The sequence below is a fragment of the Calypte anna genome, chromosome 15 (genome assembly GCF_003957555.1).
Source record: "Calypte anna isolate BGI_N300 chromosome 15, bCalAnn1_v1.p, whole genome shotgun sequence".
NCBI classification, from domain to species: Eukaryota; Metazoa; Chordata; class Aves; order Apodiformes; family Trochilidae; genus Calypte; species Calypte anna.
Window position 1 is genome coordinate 5,760,544 of NC_044261.1, and position 26,172 is coordinate 5,786,715.

The 26,172-nt window shown below is 37.9% G+C and overlaps 2 protein-coding genes across 4 annotated transcripts; one reads left to right on the plus strand and one right to left on the minus strand.

The window, feature by feature from the left end:
* Nucleotides 1-461: 461 nt before the first annotated feature.
* On the minus strand, nt 462-7,946 carry UFD1 (ubiquitin recognition factor in ER associated degradation 1). 2 transcript variants are annotated; one of them, XM_030460384.1, is made up of 12 exons: nt 7,801-7,946; nt 7,196-7,328; nt 6,445-6,477; nt 5,502-5,623; nt 5,029-5,159; nt 4,547-4,619; nt 3,748-3,816; nt 3,148-3,213; nt 2,800-2,847; nt 1,775-1,863; nt 991-1,072; nt 462-590 (listed from the first exon to the last, which is right to left on the minus strand). In XM_030460384.1, exons 1-12 carry the CDS (start codon nt 7,801-7,803, stop codon nt 516-518), a joined length of 924 nt encoding a protein of 307 aa, XP_030316244.1. In that variant the 5' UTR covers nt 7,804-7,946; the 3' UTR covers nt 462-515. The 2 variants fall into 2 exon arrangements, with proteins under 2 accessions (XP_030316244.1, XP_030316245.1); XM_030460385.1 differs by lacking the exon at nt 7,801-7,946 and adding an exon at nt 7,491-7,733.
* Nucleotides 7,947-8,349: 403 nt separating this feature from the next.
* On the plus strand, nt 8,350-20,160 carry CDC45 (cell division cycle 45). 2 transcript variants are annotated; one of them, XM_030460529.1, is made up of 18 exons: nt 8,350-8,518; nt 9,513-9,572; nt 9,867-9,959; nt 10,349-10,486; nt 11,067-11,219; nt 12,277-12,332; nt 12,910-12,958; nt 13,734-13,795; nt 14,178-14,228; nt 15,037-15,156; nt 15,968-16,099; nt 16,471-16,569; nt 16,798-16,959; nt 17,108-17,246; nt 17,688-17,771; nt 18,705-18,823; nt 19,280-19,356; nt 20,096-20,160. In XM_030460529.1, the coding sequence occupies exons 1-18, from the start codon at nt 8,354-8,356 to the stop codon at nt 20,158-20,160; spliced, it is 1,824 nt and encodes a 607-aa protein (XP_030316389.1). In that variant the 5' UTR covers nt 8,350-8,353. The 2 variants fall into 2 exon arrangements, with proteins under 2 accessions (XP_030316389.1, XP_030316390.1); XM_030460530.1 differs by lacking the exon at nt 10,349-10,486.
* The last annotated feature ends 6,012 nt before the right edge of the window (nt 20,161-26,172 follow it).

The following is a 26,172-nucleotide window of genomic DNA, read 5'->3' on the forward strand; positions in this document are numbered from 1 at the left end:
TTACTCCAAGGGGGTTGCTTGGGATGGTTTATGACCCAACACCTGCAGCTAAAATCACTCCCTTCACAAAAGTCCTAAAAAAGGAGGCGTTAGCCTTCAGCTGCACCACAGCAAAAAGCTCACCTGAAGTTGTGGCAGAAGATACAGAGAGGAAAATACCAAGCACAGAGCAACGTGAGACCATCACCACTCAGGATGTCAGAGGGGAGGATGCAGCCTAAGAACTGAACCTTTTAGTAAGGCAGACCTTGTTAGACTTCTCAGTTTATCCCAGACATATTTTCCCTCTTGACAACACACACAACAAAACTACTTCAGAATTCCTAGCACTTAATTTTCACTTAATTTTCAACTGAAAATTAAGATAGTCTGGTGACTCTGGTTTTAAACATGGAACCCAAACCAGTAAAAGCATTCCTGTGTTGCAAAATTAGCTCATCTTGCAATCAAAATAACTAAGGTCCAATAAACTGCGATTGTTACTTTATTTTCCTCCTGCCTAAGAGTACCACAATTTAGGGTTTTCTTCCCTTTTTGCGCAGGGACTGTCCTTCTCCTGAAAAGGCAATAAAACGGCTTCCAGATTCATCCTGGAAAAAGGAAAGAGGGAGAAAAGGTTATTATCTCTTTGCTCCCTGCTTGTCAGGGACGAAAGCTGAACACTCAGAACATTCCATCAGGGCAGCAACTGACTGGAGACATTTTACATCCTTAAATATACATAATAACCACTTTCTTTGTGAAAATAAAATATGAGCATTTCAGTGGCCTATCAGCCAGCTGAAACAAAGTACACACTGGGCTATTAAACTTGAATCAGGTGAATCTTTTGTACATTAGCAAGCAAAGATATTGGGAGCTGCACTCAGCTAACTGCTCTTTAGGAGAACTGTGCTGTGAAAAATCAAGTATGGAGAAAGCCACAAATTTGGACAGCAGTTCTAATGTCCTAATTTTGTGCAAAACTGGGAAGGATACAGTTTTATTTACCTCTTCAACTTTCTTAACCAGTGGACGTGAGTTTCTAATGAATGTGATTTTACCAATCTTGAAGTCATAGTTGGGTATTCCTCTGGAAGAAAAGCATAAAAATATTATTTAATAAAGTTTTGAATCTGCCAGTGGAACACCATAAGACCTATTAGACCTGACTGTTTGTCAGTATCACTCCAAACTGCACATATTTTCATTAGCAAATTCTAGATTACCAATTCTAATTCTAGAGTTAAACCACTCTACAGAACTACTTTCTGAAGGCTGGCACATTGCATGAAGTGAACAATGAGATATTGGAGCTGCTGTGGCTTGGTGTGGGCACGTTTCCACATAGCCTGTGGTTTCTACAGGATCATGGACACACTTTTTCCACAAGGATTAATGTTTTATTGTGACAGGTGTGACAGAACACCACAGGAATCACATTCCTGCCCACTTCCACTAAGCTTGAATTTTCTAAATTTCCTTCTAAGAAAAACAAGCAAACAAACATAAAAAGATTAACTTCTGCACTAAACTTCCCCACAAAAAACTGGCAAGGTTCTGTGCATCAACAGAGTGCCCTGTTTTGGCAGATCTGTTTTGGCAACATTAACTTAGGATCTGCATCTTAAATAGTCAGGAATGTCACAGTCAATCTAGAAGATTACAATATTTATTTTCCAAATGCAACCTCATGACAGAATTAGCTTGTTTTTATTGCAGGGGCAGAGAAATAAAAAGCCTCTACTCAAACACTGATCCTTCCCGTGCTGACAAGTGAATAGAACAGACTTACCTTCGAATGTCTCCTGGTTTAATTGGTGATGGACTAGGCTCAACACCTTTCTTTTTGCCATCCAGTCTGTTCCCAGAACCAGAGAATGCCTATATATACATAATGAGTTTTAAATTAACTGTACATTGTATTTGAAAGCACAGGGCAGAGGGATACTGTAGTCTGTAAAAGCTTACTACCACTTTTATTTAATTATTTATTATTTATTTATTATTAATTATTAGATGATCTTTCGAGGTCCCTTCCAACCCCAAGGATTCTATGATTCTACGATATAGCCCCTCAGTTTAGGAAGGATATTGAGGTCCTGGAGGGGATCCAAAGGAGGGGACCTAGGCTGGTGAAAGGACTTGAACATAGACCCTATGAGGAGAGGCTGAGGGAGCTGGGGCTGTTCAGCCTAAAGAAGAGGCGGCTCAGGGGAGACCTCATCACTCTCTACAACTCCCTGAAAGGAGGTTGGAGCCAGGGGGGGGTTGGGCTCTTTTCCCAGGCAACTCTCAGCAAGACAAGAGGGCAGGGTCTCAAGTTGTGCCAGGGGAGGTTTAGGTTGGATATTAGAAAGAATTTCTTTATGGAGAGGGTGATCAGACATTGGAATGGGCTGCCCAGGGAAGTAGTGGATTCTCCATCCCTGGAGATATTTCAAAAGAGACTGGATGTGGCACTCAGTGCCATGGGCTGGGAACTGCAGCGGGAGTGGATCAAGGGTTGGACTTGATGATCTCTGAGGTCCCTTCCAACCCAGCCAATTCTATGATTCTATGATTTGTTTCACCCTGTTTCTTTTTTAGTACAGCTGATGAGCTCTGAGTGAAGGAGCATGTTTCAGGCTGTCATTTATAGACTGCCCTTGTAAGGACAGCAAGGCACATAGTTACTAGCTTTAAGCACCATAAACATTCCTAGATACTGGCCATTTAAGTGATGAGTACCTCTCAGAAGAGGTACTAGTATTTTCTAGTTTTGGACAACTTTCCCTCATTTTACAACAATTCAGAAAGCAGCAGAAACAAGGGACTTACACGAAATCCTATGTCACTCACATATCCACTGTGGTCTGCTTCAACATCCTGTGAGGGGAAAAAACAAGTTACCTCATTGTGTTCATTTTGTGATATAAAGAATACAGGAAAACAGTTCCACATCTTTCTCATCAAACAAAATTTAAGAATAGTTTTTTTATAAAATCAACAGTTGGTCAACAACCATCTCCTAGGTAACACAAGCAAAAGTATCTTGTAAGTAAAGTTTCCTTTCAATGTCTTAAGAAATTGTTAAGGAAAAAAATTTATGTTAGTGCTCACTGCTCCACCACAAGTAAGGCTGACTTCTAGGGAGTACATTTTTGGAACAACAGAAGCTTAACTTACTGCAGTCTCTTCATGTTGTGCACTTCTTTCTGGCTCTTTGTACCCCAAAGGAGCATCAAAATCCACCTATTTAAATAAGAAGCATGGAAATAAGCATGATTTTTTTTCTTTTAATCATAAGTTTTGTACAACTAATGCTCAAAACTGCACAGACTATCACTCCATTTTGATCTAGAAAGAAACAAGGTTTGCTTGTTAAAACATTTTAACTCACAACTAACAAGACTAAGCCTCCCACAAATTGGTCTTAGCATGTAGTTGAAGCAGAGCAGTAAACCAGAACCCCACAATAACACTGGCATTTGAATCCAGACAAGGCCATTAAATAAAATGCAGATTACAAAACAGGTTGAAGCTAAATATTTAATTCTAGGCACTACAATCACCTGATGGTACATGAAGTGCTGCTTGAGACTACAGATTTGGTTACAAAGGTAAATGGGGATACACTCAAATGACTCAACCTCCCTATCCCATCTGGTTTTTACCTTTCCTGCAGCATCAGAGGTGTTTGGTGTACTGTGCTATCAGTGAACGAGGTGCCCTCTCCTTTTGGGAGGACACAGTAAAGGCAGACTTCCCACATCAGCTTTAACTTACATTCATGTCACATTCTATGATGGACACAGCCTTGTCTGGTTTGGTCTCCATTACCCGAAGCTCATAGATCTGAAACAGTAATGAGTGTTTTATGACTGCACATGAAAGAGCTCAATTTATATAAAAGGCATATCTAAACCTTTCCCTTCACGTAATTAAAAAAAAAAAAAATTAATCAATCTTTAATCATTAATCAATCAATCAATCTTTAGGTTGAGGACTGTATCCTTTAGGCTTTCTACAGAACTTGAGAGCACATATTTTTAACTGAGAAAATTGCTATGTGCTGGAGCTACCTACCCTTTACTGTACCTTGCTGAACTCTTACCATACCTTATTCTGCATTTTTGAAAATAAACTAGGAATCTAGGGTGAAGTTTGTAACTTGACTTGTGAAAATATCAACTTATTTTCAATATTATTTTCTCCCGAATCAAAAAACAGTCTAAACAGCAGGTCAGGAGACTTAACTGATCCCTTTCTTCCTCCAAAAAGAAAACTGTGAAATCTATCCTCTTGGGATTACATGTCAACAATACTGCACAGCTGTAAGACTCTAAAACTGCTTTAGAACCAACAACTGAGCTTAATCTACAACCCCAAGTGATCAAATGTGCACATGTGCTGCCAAGAATACTCATCTATAAAATATTTTCACAAGACATAGTCACAGTCCTGATGTGGTCACAATTCACAGTCTACAGAAACAGAGTATACTTTTTTACATGGGGCAGAATTTTTTTCCTCAGATTGATGGTAGCCAAACCAAACTTGTGTGAATTGCTGTTGTATATCATACCTTTTCATTGTAGTTGATGGCAATAACATCCCCAGTAGTTAGACAAGCAAAGTTTCTCAATGCATTTTCTAATCTTTGGAGTATGTTAAGATGAAACATTTGTTTTCAATGCATACCAAAGCTTTGAAATTACTACATTATAAAACTCTGACCTTTGATCTCTCAAAGGTGGTTTAGGTCATCAATACTGCAGCCAGCCTTTTAGTGAATATTAGGGAGTAACAAGTTCTTCTAAGGGACATTCAGCCTCATTGGACTTTAAGCCAAGATTCATTCTTCTTCACTCCAGGATACGCTCAGTGCCAACAGTTGGCAACATCTCTGTACATAAGATCTCCATCCTTTTTATTTCCAGAAGGAGCAAGAGTAGTTACCTACTACTGGAAGTGTATGAACCACACCTATAGAGCTAGTTCTACTTCATCATTCCAATGTGGGAGAAAACTTTAGTTCCCTGCTCCATAGCTGAACAGGAAGGATACACAGCCTTGGGATTGGTGATGTCAAGAAAATCTGGACTCTGTGGCTGAAATTTCGAGTAAGTAGCAACTTGAAGATTAACACTCTCCACTTGTACCAGGCCTCCCTCTTCCAGCAGCAAGTTCTGCATCATCTGCAAGAATGGAAGCAAAGATACAAACCATACCAACACGACTGATTAAATCTCTTACCTTGGGTATACCTTTTTTTTTGCTGGGGCCATCATCTTTCTTTGAGATGCACCATTTTCTCATGCTTTACTTTCAGGAACAAGAGTCAGGTGCATCTTAAAGAGTGTTTTGCTTATTTGTTAAATTTTCATGGAGAGAAACCCAAACTGTGACTGAAAGCTGTAGGAGGAACCTGACTAGCAAAGTCATGCACTCTCAGGAAACACTCAGCCTCTTTAATAGTCAAATGGCAACACAGTAATCCTACTCTTCAGGTTTTGACAGTTCAGCATGAAACAACTCACCCAGTGTGGAAGGTAACAAATGCCCTCATCAGCCACAAATTCAAGCACTCCACAGTGTGTCATTCGGTCTGAATTTTTATTGGTCAGCTTAAAGAGCATTGGGTAGGTTATGTTAAGTCGGCCTGGTGAGAAAGGAGAAAAAAATTTGTTAAAAGCCACTTACACATTTCTGAAACTTTCAGAGATTGAACACTAGGAAGAGTGAGCCAGTCTACAGGAGAGGATTTCTGTCACACCATCATTCCAATTGCTCAAAACTACAAATTAAAGAGAGAACACAGAGGCACTGATCCTGTGCTGCCACTACATCTACAGCTTGAAATGCTTCTCCAACATTCCCCCAAGCTCAGAGATGAGCAGGCAGTGGGTACTGGCAGAGGAATCTATTATTGCCTTGTGCTATTATCAGTCAGTTTCTACCTAATGAATATTAAGAGGCCTTGCCTATTTTAAAATTAAATCCTGACTAAACTAATTTCTCTAAGTTCTACTAAGGCAAAAACTCTGGGAGAACCTGTTAAAAAGGCCAGTAATATCCATTCATACTACTGATTCAGTTATTCTTTTCACTGCTTCAAAATTAATTATCACTTATTTTGTGCTTAAGATGAATTTTGCTTCAGACAGGAGCATCCAGAACGAGGAGGTTGAGATTGAGAATTTACTGGATTAACTGCAACCACTATACTGAGTAGGCTATTAAAAACTAATAAATATTGATTCATGGTCCAGGTTGTCCAACATTACAAATGTCTGTACTTGAAGGCAGAAGCCTCCTTAATTCTGACAGATGAAATACTTACAAAATATATGTTTTTAACTAATTAGTTTCATAGTCTCTGTTTCAGTCAGATTTTAATAGATAACTAAAACATTGTGGTATTTGCTTATGCATTTACTTGTATTTCTAATGTTGTTATTCCAGAATAAGATATTCACTTACTGAGTTGATCCAAAGCTGATGGTGGCATTATTACTGCAGAAATGAATAAGAATGCAAGATTAGGAAAAGTATGGCTACACAAAGGGTACACAATATAAAATTTTATCATTCCTTTTTCTAAGAACACCTCTTTAAAAAAATGAGATTCTAAAATTTTCTTCAAAGTCATTTTTGAGCTAGAGATTTCAGTAGAATTAGTTATGACAAATATTCCTGCTAGCAGGGAGATTTAGAATGTAATCAGAAAACAAAAGAAGACAAAGTTTTACAGTACTCAGTACTAAAGAAATAATCTGTTTTCTAAAGATAATTCTTAAATCATTATTAACTTAAAACAACACAGGACTAGTCTGACAGCATCAAAATTCAATTGGCCAATCTATCCTCTTTGTTCAAGCTAAGTGAGGTACAACAAGGAGGGGAAAAAAGTCCTTAATCATAAATTTCCATGGCTCGTAATAGGCCTAGTCATTTAACAAGAAATTTTAAAAAAGAAAAATGTCTTTTTCTAATGTCTGTAAACCAGGACTCGTTCGGAAAGTTTTATTTACCTACAAACCACTGAGTTAAACCCCTCCTTCCTTCTGAAAGCCCCACCCAGGGTGCTCTTCTAGCTCCAGCCAGGAAGTCAACAATTCGCCTCCATGCTGTTCAGAATGTTTCCACAGCCCGGGCCCAAAGCTGTATAACTCGGTGTTATTCACAAACACTCTTCCAACAGGTTATAAATCAAAATAAAACATTAACCTACTCTTCCCGCCTTTCTCCACATCTGACCTGTCATTAGGTCCGGCAAGCATGGACACGGAGAAGCAGCGGTATTGGGTTGAGAAGCGGTTCTGGAAAACCCGTGGGATGGGGTGATCAAACATATTAAAAGAGAACTGGACAGGAAAAAAAAAAAAGAAAAAGAAACATAAAGAGGGGACAGAATTAACAGGCAGCCACAGCACGCCGGAGTTACAGCACTCAATGAACTCTCCTGAAGTTTCGCTAAAACCACGCTTGGCAGCCGCACAGCTGATGTTCTCCCCCCTCTTATTTGCCTCGTACAGCGCTGCCTGGGGAAAGATTTGTGCATCAGGCGCTGCTCGGGGAGACGGAAAGCAGCAGCAGCAGCGCCTTTCCAGCCGGGCTGATGGCTCCGGCTACCGGGCACTCAGCACGGCGGGGCCTGCCCGAGCAGACGTCGGTCCGCGCCCTCCTGCAGCCGGGGTCTCCACATCCCCGGCTTGGAAAAGCGGCTTTGCCAGCGGGGGAGCCACCGCGGCACAGGAGAAGGAACGCGGGGCCCATCCGCCCTCCCGCCCGCCGTGACTCGACACTTCCCCCGTCCACCCCCCTCCCGGGCCTCACCATGGCGGCGGCGCAGCGGCGCAGAACGGCGGCGCTCGGTTTCCCCACGGGAATCTGCGGGGCAGAAGTCGGGCAGGGCCGGACTGGGCGCTCTCTCGCCTGACGGAGCTGCGTCCGCCGTCCCCGCTGCCCAACCCCGCCGCCCCGCCCCGCCTCCCTGCCCCTCCCAGCGCGCCGCACGGTGCCCGCCTCCTGTGCGGCCATTTCGTGTGAGGGCGGAAGGTTGGATCTCGCCTCTGCCTAGCTGGCCATGGGGGAGGCTTCTCTGGCCGCTTAGCCCTTGCTCTCTCAGGGAGCGTTGAGGCGGTTCCTGCCGCCTCTTCGTCAAAGTCCCGTAAACGGTAAAAAGAGCGATTCGCCCGTTGCAAAGATGTCAGCCATGGCAACACGGGCAGGCCCGGTGCTTCCGGCTGCTGTACCCCTGGGATTGGCCACTCACACCCATCGCCTCTCCCGTCGCCCAATCCCCTCGGCGAAAACCCGGAACGAGTTGTGAGGGTCGTCCAATTGGCTCCGCGGAGGAGTGACGTCCGCGTTGCCATTGGCCCGCGCTATGAGGTGCCGACCAATCAGAAGGGGCGCTGCTTTGGCGCCCAGTTTGAGGTGGGGGCTCCCTGTGGCTGCCGCCGCTTCTCCTCCGTTCCTCCGCCGCTCCGGTGCTGCCGCCATGTTCGTCTCCGACTGCCGGCGGGAGTTCTATGACGTGATTGTCAGCCAGGTGCGGGATGCAGGCGGCAAAGGGGACGGGATGGTATCGCCCCGGGCGTCCCGGCGGAGGGCGGAGTTGTCTCCCCTCATGTTGCTGCTCGCGATGTTGCGGTAGCTCCCGCCGCTTCACGGAGCGGGGATAGTGCCGGGACCTCCCCGACTTTGTCGGCAGCAGCTGAGGGTCTCTGGTCCTCTCGAAGCCACAGGGTTGTGCGGGGGGGTGGTGCCCGCATCCCTGGGACTGCCGGGGCGGGTTGGGCTGCGGGCAAAGGCCGCGGGTGGTGGTGAGGGCGGTGGGCTCGGAATGTCGAAGTGTCCTTCCCAATGGTGTGTGTGGCCTCAGAAACCAGATCCAAAGCTGCCGTCAGTGCTACCGAGTCTGTCCGCAGGTTTTACTTGTAGTTCACCTCCTCTCTGGAGAGTGTTTCTGGGTATTGTCAATCTTTTGTTTCTTTTAGTTGAAACTGTTTTGTAGATTGTTCAAATGAAAGCATTTCGCTCAACTTCTCTTTTTAAAATGTAAAAAGAAAAAAGAAACCCCTAAAAACACCAGATGATTTATAATTTTTGTTTTTGCCTTTATCAAGGTTATTTCAAGAGTCGCCTTTCTCCTATTTTTGCTACAGATTTCCTTTAGTTGAAACTGTTCAAACCCATTCGGGAAACTCAAGCCTTTCTAGAGGTAACAAAAAGAGATGTAGGGCTGAGTACCTTTGGCCATTCAAACCTATGGGCAGTTCATAGGAACCTGAATAATTACATTTTTTTTCAAAGCAGCTGACATATTTTCTGGGTGTAAAGTTGCTTATTGTTCATACTGACAGGGTCCAAATTGGTTAACACTGTTTGCAGTGCCCATTCAGAAGCAATTCTGTTTAATGCTTTATGACCTCTACTTAAATTTCTTGCTTTCTGGTCTCATAGTGATCTCCATGTTTCGTGTACCAGCACGTTAGATTTGGTGCCTGTGTAATATATTAATCCTGTTGTTCTAATTTTTGCAGCGTGTTCTTCTCCTTGTTGCTTCAGATGTTGATGCCTTGTGTGCTTGTAAAATAATCCAGGTAACTCTCTGTTCATTACCACTGCAGGGTAACAGTTAAATTAAAAATGCCCTGGGATTCTTTTATCAGTTTGAACTGGGAAAAGGGTGAAAGTTTAATCTGTTTTTATAAGTTATTTATTCCATGAGTTATGGCACTGAAAACCAGTAAGCCATACTGCCAAAGTTTATATAGGTTTAACATTGCAGATGTCTTCAAGATTAAGATTTGTGTGAAATAGAACTATGCCATGGTATGGTATTGCAAAAGAGGTTTTACCCTCACCTTTACTAACAGCTATTTTCTTCATTTTAGGCTTTGTTTCAATGTGATCATGTGCAATATACACTCGTCCCAGTTTCTGGGTGGCAAGAACTTGAAACTGCCTTTCTTGAGCATAAAGATCAGGTGAGAAAATACTGGAAATTTTAAAAGTAGCAACTCACTCTATAAAGGCATGTACTTCACCCCTTTCCCCAACTTAAAATGGCAGCTCTTAAACTAATTATTGTTATTGGTTAACTCAAACATACCAGTTATAACCTCTTTACATCAGCTCAAGCTAATGTGCTATAATTTTGGTAGATTCAAATTATGTTGAGATCTAGAGGGGAGTTGTATTAAATGTGCATCATCTCTGAATTGGCTCCTTTGTCTTACAAATTTTTTATCACCATCAAATATCAGAAAGCAAAAACAATGATGAGTGTTCTGAAAGTTTTGTAAAGGTGTTTTCAGTCTTTGGGTTCCTGCTAATTGAAGTAAAAACATTTTTTTTCCTTTTCTTTTGTTTGCAGTTTAAATATTTTGTTCTTATTAATTGTGGTGCCAATGTTGATCTTTTGGAGATCTTGCAGCCTGAAGAGGACACTTGTTTTTTCATATGTGACAGTCACAGACCTATCAATGTAGTGAATGTTTACAATGACACACAGGTAAACTCTTCTATAATAAAAATCTTTGCCCAGTGTGGTGGTTCAGTGCTTTTCTCTACTTTGGAAAGCTGCTTACAGTCTTAGCTAGTGGGTTTGTATACAGTATTAATGGATATTTGCAGAAGTAATGTACATGATCAGAAAAAAAAGTGGTTTTAATAATAAAATATATACCATTAGTCATGTGAGAGTTATCAATAGCAAGCTGTGTATCATGTTGCTCTAAATGAAACTGCTAATAATCAAAGGATAAACATCCTCCAGAATGTAACATGTCTCAGCATCTAGCAACTTAGAATGTGAGTATAAAGCACAAATTATTTGACATGACTTTAAAAATCATAAAAAATTACAGTTAATTTAGTAGTGCTGTAATCAACGAGTATGTCTTTTACTCATATTTTGTATACCTAAGTATGGTCTCTATTCAAAGTAGTATTTTTGTAATGTCAGGAATAGATTACAGCAAAAATTAATTTTAAGTTCTTTTAGTAAGTTTCTGAAGTAGTCTCATTTGTTATTTGAAATACTTTTTAATCACTAAGTAGGATAATTTATTTAAAATACTTTTTCTTGCTAGATTAAGCTGTTAGTTAAGCCAGATGATGATTTCGATGTTCCTGCTTATGATGATATCTTCAGAGATGAAGAAGATGAAGAAGACGAAGAAGAGGACTCAGAGAATGAAAGTCATGGGTCAGAACCTTCTGAAAAACGTAGGCGTTTTGAAGAGGTGTGTTTCTGCTACTTTGTTGTGAAAAGAAAGAAAACAAAAGTTATTATGTATACTTTAACATCATCATAATGATGATGAGTTTAATATTGTGTTCTATTAGATAAGAAATTCAAGCATAAGATTTAAAAATGATCCACTACAACCTGTAGAGTTTCACATACACAAAATGTTTAATTATCTGAACAGTATATAAGTATTTTCACTCTTTAAAAAAAAAACAAAAAACAAACAAACAAAAATATGTTTTGAACTTGATTTAACATGTTGGCTTTGTGTAATCATTAAGCTGAAGAGAGGTATCTCTAATTATGTCCTCTGGACTTTCCAGTATAGCAAATGACTGCTTAGATATAAACTTTAGTTTTTTAATAAGTGAGAAAATAAAGCTCAGAAATAGTTCAGCAATAAGACTTTGTCTGTCTTTGTAGTAGTAAATAACAAAAGTCTGTCATGTATCATGGTAGACACATTCTGAGATTTAATATGTATTTAATGTTGTTTTTCTGTTAACATTGTATGTTTTCCCTACTAATCTACAAAGAGCTCTTAAAGAAGGCAGATACCAGAAATCTAAAGTAAAATCTATAAATTACATGCACAAAAACTATTCTTGATTCTTAAATCTATTTAATATTTATTTGAGTTTTCAAGCTGATTGTGCTATTTTTGGAGTTTAAATATACATTGTCTGCATCTTTTTTTGACCTTCATTGATTATCTTGTCTATTTTTTTATCATTTCATTTTTTTATTATAAAATGGCAGAATGCAATGTTTCACCTGTTGAAAATACTGGGTACTTTGTCTCTAAGTTTTGATGAAAAGCTAAATAAATGCTAGCACAGGAAGATGTCATGATTTATAGAAGTGTGTTCCTTGCAAAACTATTTTCTAGTAATACTTCTCTCAATTGTGTTGATAATAGGAATAATTCTCCTTTTTAGGGAAGAGTTAACTGAATCTTTTTAATGAAGACTTAGGCATTAAAATGCCTGGATAGATGCTAAGCTATGTGACTATTTTTCCAGTTTTTTAACATCCAAAATAATTTACAGGATGTAATAGAGAGAACAATGAAAAGGCGACAGAGGCGCGAGTGGGAGGCACGCAGGTCTGGTCAACATCTTTGTGTTGCTTTTCTTTTACTTTCTCTAATTCTTTGATTCAATTCTTGTTGAGAGTACAAAACTGATATTCTGCTGCTTGATCTGCAAGGAACTTTAGTTCTAGCTCTAATCAGAAAGAGGTATTATATAAAAAAATGTTTAAAGGGAGAAGAGTTGTAAACAGTCATAAATTGAAGTAGTTAGGTGCATTGCCTCTGCATGTACCTACAGTATTCTTAATCTTTTCTATCTTTATATAAACTTGTGCTTGTTTCTTCCTTTACAATACCACTATTGTCAATGAGAACAAGCAAGAACAAAGCAGATAAAAAACCATGGGATTTGAGGATTTGAATTAATAAGTATTTTATTTTTACTTTATATTTTAGTGTGGTTTCTCCTTTGCTTCTAAAACCTAATTTCTTTGCAGAAGAAAAATTTCTAGCCCAGGTTTAATTTTTTTTTAATTGCTAAAAAAATTTTTAAATTTTATTTTACAGTTCCTTGCTTAATTTTTAATTAATCCAACGACCATTTCACCATGTAGTCAAATGTGGCTTTATTTTTGTTTTTCTTATTTAGACGGGAGATTCTTTTTGATTATGAGCAGTATGAATACCATGGAACCTCAGTAAGTATGAACTCTTGTTTGCCATAAAAACAATTAGAGAATATACAGTGTTATAATTATCTAATACAATGTTATGATTATCTAATAATACTATATATTAAAATATAGTTGTATCTTTATTTTCTTGTATCTTATTGTTCTATATGACACATCATACTGTACAAGTAGTTTGATTTAGCAGTTTAATGCTTTCTGGTTGTGCACATCCCATTTTATCACTGATGAGTTGGATACATCATGGAAGCTACACTGATAGATGGTAGTTAACTGAGTCACAATGCATAGTTTTATGTTATCTGTGGGGGTAAATGATAACCCAGAACTGTTAACTTTCTTTTTTTTTAATATCTTTAATATTCGTGTATAAAATATAATATTTTTGCTCAGACCTAAAATAATTAAACTGCCAACTATGCACAAAAGACTTGCAAGAAGTCTTTAGCATGCAGGGAACTTGTTTGCCTTTGAGTTTTCAAAGTCTCAAGATATTTCAAACCTAACACTCAGTACATCAAAATGTTTTCATTTGCCTTCTTGTCCGATTATTTTGCTAAGCGTTGCTTTATATATAATGCAGGTTTGCAGAGTGGCATAGATGATTTTTCTTTTTTCTTAGTCTCTTAGAAAGTAAGGCACTGGCAGGCTGTCAGACTCAAGTGTAATTTCTAGAGGTTTAATGACAGGCTAATATTTGGCAAATTGAACTGCATCCCATTTGTTTAAAAAAAGGATAGTTCTGTGTTCACTTACCTTGTTTTGCTTTTCCCTCCTGTAGTCTGCAATGGTGATGTTTGATCTGGCATGGATAATGTCTAAAGACTTGAATGACATGTTGTGGTATGTTTCTATTATTGCTTTTCTTTGAGTCCAGAAGTTTAATCCCACAGTAGAGACAGGCAAGACTTCCCAAAACATTTGTTTCCGCATGAGGTTGCAGTTTATTTAATGAGCAGATGTATGTCTGGAATCAGAGGACACATCTGTGCTAATTAATTACAAGAAACCAATATATTTTCCATGGAAAAAGGGAGGATGGTACTATGGAATATTAGTATATAGCTTTGTTTTTAACTTCTGTGTGCAGCTGAACAGTGTTTCTGACTTGTTCTGTTACATACTTAGAGGGTTGAATATAATGTAGTGTATGTACTGTAAGTATATATTGTACTGGAATATTTTTTGTTTTAGCTTTTTTTTCTTTCTTCCCTCCCAATTTTAGGTGGGCTATTGTTGGCCTAACAGATCAGTGGGTCCAAGATAAAATCACTCAGTAAGAAACATTTTATTTTTTTTAGTTTCTCTTTATAATAACTGCTTTTAATTTGTCTGTCTTGAGAATTTTATTTTTAGAAGTAACTAATAGCAATTAACAAAGATCACAAAACATGAGAATTGATTCAATAAAAGTTAATTAGTAATTAGAGACATTAAATAGCCTAATGATTGAATTGATCTGATGCCTTCCAACAATGGGAATATACAACAGAAAAAATGTATTTTCATGATCTATTACTTAGGATTTTTCAACTAACTTTATTTTTCACTAAGTTTTACAACAAGCACTTCTGATCCAGAAAGAAATGGTGTTTAACAGTATTTTTCATAAATTTGATCTTGATCCATTTATATTAAAGGAAAAAAATATATTCTGTGTCCTCCAGCTTCCTTTCCAATTTTAATTAATGAGTTTCAGATTTCCCCCTGTTTTTTTCCTTGTTTCCTACTTCCTACTGGATACCATCAGAATTCTAGTAGTGTATGTGTGGACTTCAATTATGGTGTTTTCTTATTACTAATATACTCATCATTTTAAGGAGATTAATGTAATAAATAACTAATTTCATTGTTCAGTCTGTCTCCCTGTATTGGTTTTATTTTACTTTTAATTGCCTGGGTGTGTGGCAATTAATATTGACTGAAGATGAATTAACACATTGCTTGAGGCTTTTAAAGCTGTATCTGCAGCTGCCACGCTTCTGACTCCTACGCAAACTTTAGGAAGCATTTTTTGTGTTTTCATAATCAAGTGCTAAAATACAGAGGGAGAAAGTGAAGTAACCAGTTTGGTTTGGTTTAAGCACTAAGTACGTGACTGACATCGGGGTCCTGCAGCGCCACGTCTCGCGTCACAACCACCGCAACGAGGACGAGGAGAACTCCCTGTCCATCGACTGCGTGCGCATCGCGTTTGAGTATGAGTATCCTTGCCTGGCATTAAAGGAGGGCAACTGGGCTTGTGAAGGGACTCGAGCACAGATCCTATGAGGAGAGGCTGAGGGAGCTGGGTCTGTTCATCCTGGAGAAGAGGAGGCTCAGGGAGACCTCATCACTCTCTACAACTCCCTGAAAGGAGGTTGGAGCCAGGGGGGGGTTGGTCTCTTTTCCCAGGCAACTCTCAGCAAGACAAGAGGGCAGGTTTAGAAGTTTAGGTTGGACATTAGAAAGAATTTCTTTACGGAGAGGGTGATCAGACATTGGAATGGGCTGCCCAGGGAAGTAAGTAGTGGATTCTCCATCTCTGGAGATATTTAAAAAGAGACTGGATGTGGCACTCAGTGCCATGGGCTGGGAACTGCAGCGGGAGTGGATCAAGGGTTGGACTTGATGATCTCTGAGGTCCCTTCCAACCCAGCCAGTTCTATGATTCTAAGGAAAAATGAACTCTGCCCACTTAGTGAACCTCAGATGAGTTTTAATCTAGGGAAAAAAAATAAATTCCCAGCACCATCTCTGTTGCTGAGAGTGAAAAGAAATGGAAATGTGAATGTTTTGTTGGACGTTAATCCCTCTCTCAATAGCTCATGTAGCTTCAGTTCAGCTGAACTCTTCAGAATTATGTGCAAGGCACTGTTGCTTGTTGTTACAGGCACCTGCAGCTTCTACCTGTGGTGCCCAGGTGCAATATATAAAGGCAACTGAAGACTTAGCTATTAGTTGTGGAGTTTTGTTACTATTTTTACCTGCAAATCATATATGTGTTTATGAATTATTTCCTTAGCTCTTGTTCAGTCTGCGCCTGGCACTTTATCAGCACTGGTCTCTATATGAAAGTCTCTGTAACACTTCATATACCTCTGCTACTCTTAAGCTTTGGTCTGTGCAAGGGCAGAAGAGGCTCCAGGAGTTTTTGGCTGACATGGGGTAAGTGATAAAAATCTGGGTCTGAATTAAAGAATCCCTTTTTCAATGAATTACGGAGAAATATTAAGAATATAACTTTTAAGTACTCGAATTCTTAGTTTTTAAGTATGGTTTTGGGGCTCAGTAGGTTGTGGAGTTTCTTTCAGATCAATTATGCAACTTGTATCTTGGTTTATGAGGAATACTTCAGCTGTATGTATGTAACTTGTGGTATCTCACATCTACTCTTCAATAAGTAAAGAAAATTCAAACCAGCTTAGTCAGACTTAACTTGCTAAATTATATAACATTAAGAAAGTCTTGTGAAATTAAGGCAAAATATTTGTTTCTTCTGGCATAACTGTCAATGTATCTTTTAAATCTCTGTTTAGTTTGCCTTTGAAGCAAGTGAAACAGAAGTTTAATTCCATGGATATGTCTTTGAAAGAAAATCTTCGAGAAATGATTGAAGAATCTGCAAACAAGTTTGGGTAAATTGTGTTAAATATAAATGCTTTATCTGAAAATACTTTTCAATTAAGTTCAGATATTTTTGTATGAAGAACATGTAGTATCTTGTTTTTAAAATATCTTCTTTAAATTGATAATATACTAGACTCATTGCAGATGTTAGGTTGTATTTTTCTTATTAACATGCTGAGGAGATGACTGGTTAATACTGATAATAATAAACTTAATGGTTTTATTTCTTTTTGCAGAATGAAGGATTTAAGAGTTCAGACCTTCAGCATTCACTTTGGCTTTAAGAACAAGTTCTCAGCAAGTGATATAGTTTATGCAACAGTTTCTCTCATGGAGAATATAGAGAAAGAAGGGCCTGAAACAACTAATTTCATTAAAGCTTTGGACAGTCTCTCCAGGTACTGTAAATACATCTTTTTGTTCTTTTACAATTTTATTTGGGGAGTGTAGGCTATGTATCCCTGGGAAAAGTGTTTAGAGATGTCTCGCTTTTGTGTGAAAAGCTTTGTTTTGTGAAAGGGTTTATTTTTATTGTTTCTGCTGCAGGGGTAACCTGGACAAACTGCACCAAGGACTGGACCTAGCCAAAAAGCAGTTACGTGCCATTCAGCAGACAGTTGCCAGCTGCATTTGCACCAACCTTGTAATTTCTCAGGGGCCTTTTCTCTACTGTGCTCTCATGGAGGTCAGAATTTTAGCTTTTGACTGTCCCATTTCACCATCATATTTGGCTGTCAGGGTTTAACCCAATGACAATTAAACCGCAATTAATCGCAATTAAACCGAATGACAGATGCTTTCTATTAATCCCCCTCCCCTCCCTGATAAAGAAATAGTTGAATAACAGTTTTCCCAACTGCTTGACTCAATAAGAAGGACTCTGTCAGAAAGAAAAACTGCTGTCCTCTGAGGGGTCAATATTGGCATCTACCCTGAACTCTTCCCAAAGAAAAAAAAAATAAATCGGTTCTCTCAAAGGGCAGAGAGCTCTTCAATCAGTGCCAATGTGGGTGTGCTCAAGCTCCTCTACTGTAGTGGTTCTTGTTCCAAACTTTTAGATTTGTTCAGTAGACTTAAGTGGACAAATCATCTTGAATTGTAATGAAAATAATTTTTATTTTCTCAGGGCACACCAGATGTGAAACTGTTTTCCAAACCAGTGTCTCTGTGCCTGCTTAGTAAATACTTACTCAAATCATTTGTTTGCTCTGTAAGTAAATCAAAAGCTTTTTACTAACTCACTTCTGGCCTGTGTAGTAGTTATTGTTCTGTTGGATACTTGCAGCTCATTATCAAAAACACCGTGTGAAAATCTTAATGATTTTCTGTTAATTGTTTGGATAATTTTAGTACATCCATGAATACTGCTAAGGGTCTGTGCCTGAGAGCCTTTGTAGCACTTTGTTTTCATTCCTAAGATGATCACAATCTAAAAATCTTTGTTTCATTTTATAAATTTTGAGGGAACTCTCCTCAAAGTCAAGACTTCCTAATTTACAAACTGAATTTATGGTGGTTCCTCCTTGTTAAATTGCACCTGTCCTCACTTTAAAAGTTATACATGGGGAATAACTATCTGCTGAGAGCAGGACAGCACTTTTAAAATTCACTACAAAACATTTACCTTAAGAACAGAACACTTCAAACAAACTTCTGTTTCATTTACTTACATGTCTAAAAATGTTAAGATCATAATGTTTAAATTTAAATTACAAAATTCTTAGTTAAAATTTACTGCTGTAAAACAATATGAGGGGCAAATAATTTCTAGTGAAGACTTTGTCAATGTTATATCTGTTGTATTTTAGTGTAAAATTATGATTGCAAAAAATAAGCCCAGACCAAGTTTTTAAATAACCCAAATCTGTAACTTGTCTGTGTTGTTCCTTTACTATAATTTTATCTTGTCTGCCTGTATAATTTCTATGTTAAAATGAAATGCAAGGTCATAGAAGAACTGAAAACTCTATTGGTCCTTAAAGTGACTTTTACTGTAAGAAGGGGATTAAGAGATTATGTAAAAAAAAAAGCACCTTCTGTTGAACTGTATCCTTAGATAAGTATTTATAATACTAGCTCACAGAGAGCTGAAACAAAATTGTTTCCTGAGTTTTGCCTAACAAAGAGGCTTTCTGACTTGCAGACAAAAAACAAGCGTTGTAAACTGCTGCCACTGGTAATGGCTGCACCCATGGATGTTGAACAGGGCACTGTGATCATGGTGGGGATCCCTCCAGAGACAGAAAGCTCCGACAAAAAGAAGTAAGCATATTGTTTAAAAGTTCTTACTAAAGGTTATCTATAGGCTTTTCCTATTTTTGAAGCATAGATATTTTCCCTGTACGTGTTTAACACGGAGTATGTTGACTTGTATCAGTCTTAAAAATGTGCTTTTTGCATATGTTATGTATGAGATACTCTGAGAGGATACAGATGTTCTACAGCTTTCTTGCAAGTTTTTTTCCTCACTCCCTCTTAACTATTTATTTACCTTAGAAGAGGAGATAGTTGACTATTATGGCCCATGATTTAACTTTTTAAAGCCTGCGTGTTAAGATTTTCACACTTGAATAAGAGAAGTGTATGTTGACTACGTGGCAAGTGAAGAACACCTGGAAACCATTTTTAGCTCATAGCAAGGAAAAAGTTCCACTCTTCTACCTTAGTAAAAATATCCTTTTCTGTAATGCCGATTTGTAATTTCTCTTCATCTTCCAGTTTTTTTGGAAGAGCATTTGAGAAAGCTGCAGACAGTACCAATTCTAGGACTTTACACAACCATTTTGACATGTCAAGTAAGTAAGCTGCCTCTCGCGCGTGTCATCTACCACAGAGTCCTTTAGGGGTCAGTGTTTACGCAGCCTCCACGAAGCACAACGCCAGGCAATGTAGCCCTTTGTGTGTGGCTTAGATGCAAACACTTAAGGGTGTGTATATGATACACTTACTCCTGGCTCTAGTGAAAACACAAGCTACATTATAAGTCAGTCTTTGTCTAAGTGTTCTTTTGCAGAAATTTCATACTACTAAGCAGTAGTTTGCATAACTTTTTGAGATGAAATACATTTTGTATTGAGTAATGATTTTCCTAATGTGCACTTCAGTTTAAAATCTGTGGGGGGTTTTATATTTGGTTTATACCAAACCAGGTATGGTATTTGTGTTATAAGATGCATTCTTTATTGTTGTTGAAAAATTAGTTACAAGGTTTTCCTGTCTTAGTGTACATGCTTACAAAGGAGAGTTTTATCCATACATATATGTGCATGTTGAACTTAAAAAACCCTCTATACTCCTATATTTAAAAAGTGGGTGCTTTGTCATGTAGTGAGCACCTAGAAATCAGAGTTTGCTGAAATCTAAGAAAAAAACTGATGTGCTCTGCATTTTTTCCAAATAAATAATTTCTTTTTTCCTTCCTAAAGTTGATATAAGATTATAAGTAAGTATACTTGGAATGAATAGTCTTGAAGTATGAGATCTGCTGTATCTTTTAGTTATTTACATCTTGTAATAAAATATTTAATATTTTAGTAATTGAATTGAAAACAGAAGACCGGAGCAAATTTCTTGATGCACTCATTTCTCTCTTGTCTTAATGGTAAGTGTAAGGAGAATTAACAAAAAAATTATTTCAAATCAAATTAGTAACTAAATGACATTAGTATATTATGTGTGGCATGCTCTTAGAAAATGAGTCAACTTCTAGTGAAAATATAAATTGAAAATTAGAGTTTCATACAAAGACAATTGTTTTTCTTTTTGGGACAAGGCAGACAATGTACAACCAGAATTTTATTTTTTCTCCTAAAGAGATTTACTAAAGTTTCATAATCTATAAGCTTCTTTTCTATTGTTCTTAACTTTCTGAGGGCTTTTTGGGGGGCTTTTTTGTGTTTTGTTTTTTTCTTTCACATTGTTAAAGTTGTAGTCAGAGTGTTGTTTTTATCTGTAATAAAGACAGGGATGTAAGATTTCGTTTGTAGTTGTGACTAGGAGCAGTAGGTCTGACCCGAGTGTCAAATTGTTGCATCTGTCTTAAAATATTTACTGCTTTTCAATGCTGAACTATTTTTATTTGCTTGTGTGTGTGTTTATTCTGCAGTGAATGGGTGGGGACAGATCCTTTCTCCCAGAGAAGGAGGCAAACTTTTAATTGTTTAGTAAAGTCTGTTCAGACAACCTGTAAGACTGTCTGAAAGTATATGAAATACCTCATGGCTTTTTTTATTGCCTGGATAAAGATCTGGTCTTTAATGTTAACATGTATAATGTTATCTTTATGGCATATATCCGAAATCTAGGGCATAAGATGAAGACTTAACAAGTCTGGCTGTTGGCATTCCTAGTCAAATGAGAATGATTTAACCTTTTCTCAATGGGTAACAAGGTTGCAATTTCTTTTTTCTTCTGCTCCCTCGGAAGTTTGAGTGGCTAAATAGCTGCAAGTGTTGTTTGTCAGTATAGTGGTGCATGGCATCTGAGATTGCTACATCTGCTTGTTCTTTCTTTACTTTTTGAGTACCAGTTGTTTCAGTTTGTCTTCTGTTACACAGTGGTGCTTTCTGGTTCCTTGTACTGGAAGCCGAGGATCAGAGGCTCCGAAACTATTTCGGATATTCGAAGGTTTATGGTGCTGCAGTTGTGATGCATCAACTTGTTTTAACTTAAATGGACTGGTACAGGCCTGGACTATTGTTTTTAGGTCTCTTGGGAGGTTACAGAGATTTTAACCTTAATACACAGGTATTGAACACTGCTTCTTTGTAAAGATCCCATCCTCTTAACGGCAAAAGGACTTGTGCTTCTCAAACCTGCTTTCATTAGACATGCTCCTCTGATGTTTAGTTGTTGGCTAATAATGTTAAAATAGGTTTTGAAGAAATTGCATATTTATGTTACCCTTACATTAACATTTGAATCTTCTTTTAAATTGTCTTGAATTTTTTATTTATTGTTTTTTTAAGAATTTTTAAAACTCTCCTTGAATTTCTAGAATGTTGAAACTGCTTTTAGTACTATCAGTTTGAGGTCTTGTACTTTAAATGAAATAATTGTTTTGTGAAACAACTTTCAAGATTTTAGGGCTTTTAAAATCTAAGTACTGCCAAATACTGAATCTGGGGAATTCTGGTGTCAATTTTTAGTCATGTATTGTGATACTGTATTGTCACTTTTAGCTTGGCTTTGGGAATACTGTTCCTGGAATAAGTCTAAAATACTATGATAATTGTATGTGGACTGTAGGTTGATCCTTTTCCATAACAGAGATTTCATTTAACTTTGGTCATAGGAAATGGCATTGCTTGTTAGCTTTTATCCTCCTGTGCATTGGGTAGGTACATATATGTGTATGTTTGGAATTCCTTTTCTTCTTGCAATGTTTTCTTGAATTCTGTGTGGTTTTAATGTCTTCATGTAAAGGTTCTATATCATTACATCATACCTTGCTCAGATTTTAATACAGATTAATATAAATTGTGATTTACATGTAGCCAACAAAGCTAATTAAACTACATATTTGAATTCAAACACAAGTGGTATTTTTCTGGGTTGATGTTTTTTGGTCGGTGGCGTTGTTTCTTTTTTCAAATTTGAGTCTAATCCCTGTGACAAGCTGTGATGGCCAAAAAGTTGTGCTTCCTAAGATAAACCATAATGCCACCTTCTGGTTTGGCATGCTTCCTGGGTAGTATTGGCAATAAATAGGAGTGCTGAATACTCTTTTACAAGAAAGTTTTTAAATCTGTGTGGAAGAATGAAGAAGTCTCTGTCAATAGATAAGTGTTTTGCATGTTTACTTTTTACAATAAGTAAAACAGTATCAGACACTCCTTGCAGAGTATATTCTATGCTATAGAGTTTATAGATGAATATGTTAATATTACCAGGAGGATCATTGTACAGGAAGATCCAAAACTGTGGTGTCCTCAGTGTGAGGATATAAAAGTAGCTGAGTTCAGCAGCAGTGAACTGATGGTTTGAATGGCTCACTGAAACTGTTGTGGAGGTTATTTAAAATGGCCACTTCTTACAGTCAAGTGTTGGACAGAGATTCCATGCCAAGAACTCTTTGACATCTTTTCATGAGGAGATTATTATGCTTTTGATTTATTTGCCCAAACAGAAAATGTGGTTCTAACAAGTCATTTTAAAATAAATAGCTAGAGCACTAAGAAATCGGCTTACCCTCTTAGATGTATGGTGACATTCCACCTAGCCATGTCTGAATACAAATAGAAACATTCCCTAAGGATTATATTTGAGCTCCAGTAACTCTTTTTCTTCTGCTGCGTTTGCTTGCTGTAATAGTACCCTCATAAATCAGCTCTTTAAATTATTCCTGCTGCTGCTAATCTGTTTTAGAGAACAATAAATGCATGAAGCAAATCCTTTAAAATGTTTGAGTTTTTCAAGAGAATAAAATAATGAAAATCCTTACATACCAAAGCCCTGAAGTAGCTGAACAAGCTGACTAAATTATACCATTCCTGTACAGTGATTCATGGCTGTTTCTTTCTGGGGTCATAAATTTAGACATAATTGAATTTGCAAAGTAAGGATCTCACTTGGTTGGAATTAAAGTGAATCCCTTTCCTCAGAGGAATCATAGGGACATAATAGACTTGTGCTTACCAACATCAAGGTTGCATAGTGGGTAGGAATAAATTCCTATTTCTAGTACTGCTTCTTTTAAGTAAAAAATAAGAATTAAAAAGAACTACAACTTGTATGGGTAAGCTACTGGCCATATGCCACTTTAAACATAGTAGTAATAGCCATGAGGGGAGACCAGCAGGCCATTTAATCAGTTACTTGACCTCTATAATGTCAAAAGCAGGTGTTAGGAAAGCATATAGAAACAAAGCAATTGCATATGATGCTTCCTCTCCTGTACAAACACAAGTACTCCCCCAGTCCTCAAACTCAAGGACATCCTGAACCAGATCTGGTTTCTGTGTATGTGATAACTCTCAGTAGTTATCTGTGAACCTGGATAAGTTCCTCATTAATCCTTGTAAAATTCTGGTCTGTGCAATATTCTGTAGTGAGTAGATCCATAAATACAAAAGAAATAAAATGCCTTTCTTCCCACAATAAATCACTCATCACTAGTCTGCAGTACCCCAATATTGAGGTCTGGAAAGAGGAAGTTTTAAAATTGGTCTCTTTTCTACAGGAGTTTTTTCAAGATGGCTTTGTTTTGTTGAATTGGCTGCTTGGGGTATGCTTCCTTGCACCTGTCAGTCATGATAGTTTTGATTCCTTCAGAGAAAGGATAATCTGGAAAACATTCCTCTAAAACTTTGTGAATAAGTCTGGCTTTTCAGAGGGAAAGAAAGCAGTGAAATGTTTGTCTCTTTAAATGGTAAAACTGAAGTACCTCTTGGCTCTCATGTACCATTGTTGGCTTCAAGGTGGTACTGAAAGTTCCCTTTGGATCAGACTCAAGTTCTAAGGAAAAAATTTTGTCCAGGGTGGAGCTCTAAGTACAGTGCCACCTTTATGCACAAACATTTGGGTTATAAACACTTTTTAAAAAGGAAATATTACAAAACATTCACCGGGGAAAGAAAATTATGTGAGCTTTTATTTGGACTGAACTCCCAATCTTTTCTAATGTTTGGGGTGGTGTAGGGTTTTTTGTTTGTTTTTGGTTTTTGTTGTCTTTTTGTCATTCGGAAGAGTTAGAGAAGCAAAACAAAAGGTCAAACACATTCAAAGGGGGGAAGGGGTGTTACACACAGTTGTACACAATTTCATGGCAGTCCTGGGTCTGACAGAGAGCAGAGAATGCAGGTTTTCCATTCACTGCTGTAGTGTGATAAATTTTATTTGCCCTCAAGGCCATATCTGCGGGATTGCTACCCTTGCACTTCTGACTTGCTGCCTAGTACTGAATCATGTATCTGAGCAATATATTAACATCTTAATAATGAGAGATGAAGATAAAGAGTTATATAGTGATTTGATATCACAAAGAAGCATTTAGCTGAGTTGCTGCTGCATGCTGTTTTCAGTGAGCTGGAGGCTCAGAAGACATACTTAGATCAGAATTAAAATCAAGCTCTCCATAGAGAGCTTCCATACAGGCATTTATGGGCAAGCATCTTGAACAAAACTAAGGTAAAATGTATACACAAACCATATGCCAACACAGTTCCTTCCAGTTCTGGATCTGGGTTTGTGTTAAGAGATTTGGGTTTTTTTAATTCCCCAATTCAACAACATTTCTCTTAAGTCTTGGCTGCTTGTTTAAGAACTGTAGATGATTTCTCTGCATATTCCTTGATGTTAATTAGGTTACCTGTGTTAGAGAAGTATGTGATACTTTCCAGGTATTAATATTTAATTAATGTACTTAATGTTCCCTTACAAAAAAGAGGTGTTTTAACTGGATAAAGCACTGAGAGTCACCTGTTCTCATTGATAGAGCTTGTCTGTTTCTTCAGTCCCTGTGGTGTTGGTGTCTTTTTCCACTGTTTAGCTCAGTGGAATTTACTTTCATTTAATCATTCATTTACAGCATGTCAGTGGAAAATCGGAGGCACCTGCCATTGAATTGGAAAGAATTCACAGGGACATTCAGCTCTTGGTATGTTTTTATTTGCTGAAACAAGTCACTAAGGGGCTCTCAAAATAAGTATGCCACTAATAATCTCCTGTCTGATCTGGAAGTTTAGCTGGATCAGTAGCGTGTCAGGAATGGGCATGTGAACTGGTATTTTCTTCAAACACTGTTGTGGTCACTGTAGTAACTCAGGACTCAGGTAACAGAACTGTAGCATTGTGTGTTCTTATGGCTGCCTCATGGCAGCTGCTTGCTGTTAGCAATCTGCCTGAATATTTGTAGTTGTAGCTCATTTTAAGGTATTGGTCCTAAACATCTCTGTGTTACGTTGCAAGTGGCAAAACCAGAAGGAAGAAATGACTTTTGGCTTCAAATAAGTTAGTTTTCAAACAGATACAGACTAGAGTAAATGGAGGTGGAGAGAGGGGCACAACTACCTTCTCTGGCTTGGGAAAATCTCCTTTTAGGTGAGTGAGATTCTTATAATAAAGCATTTAAGGAGAGTGGAAAATAACTAGGACTCTACATGCAAAGAAGGAAAATTCTTGCTCTAGAAATTTCTGTAGAAGACTTGGTCTGTATTTTTCAAACACTGCCTAAATAGGTCTAATCAGTACTGAGCAGTTTTAGTATAAAGAGGTAGTGGTTTATCTTACAATGTTTTCCTACTTTATGGACATTTTCAGTTATTCTAATTTGAAGGATGATGGTGAAAAACCATTGGTGCTTTTAAGATGTCATTTTGTATATGCTGTTATCAGGAACAGGCCACAGCACTAGAGCTGGGGTAGCTCTAAATAGATAGTAAAAAAATCTTCCTTTAAAAGGTTTGTGGTTCTTGATCTTTGGAAGGATGTGTGGTTTAGGCCCACAAAACAGATTTTGTGAAAAGCAGTATGCACTGGGGTTGAATATCCTCTGAGGCCTGAGATGACCTTGGAACCCTGCTACATTCCTCTCCTCAGACAAATGAACCTACCTCAGTTTTCTTTCCCCATTGTACAGGGTAGCAACCATCTCTAAAGAAACGAATATTATA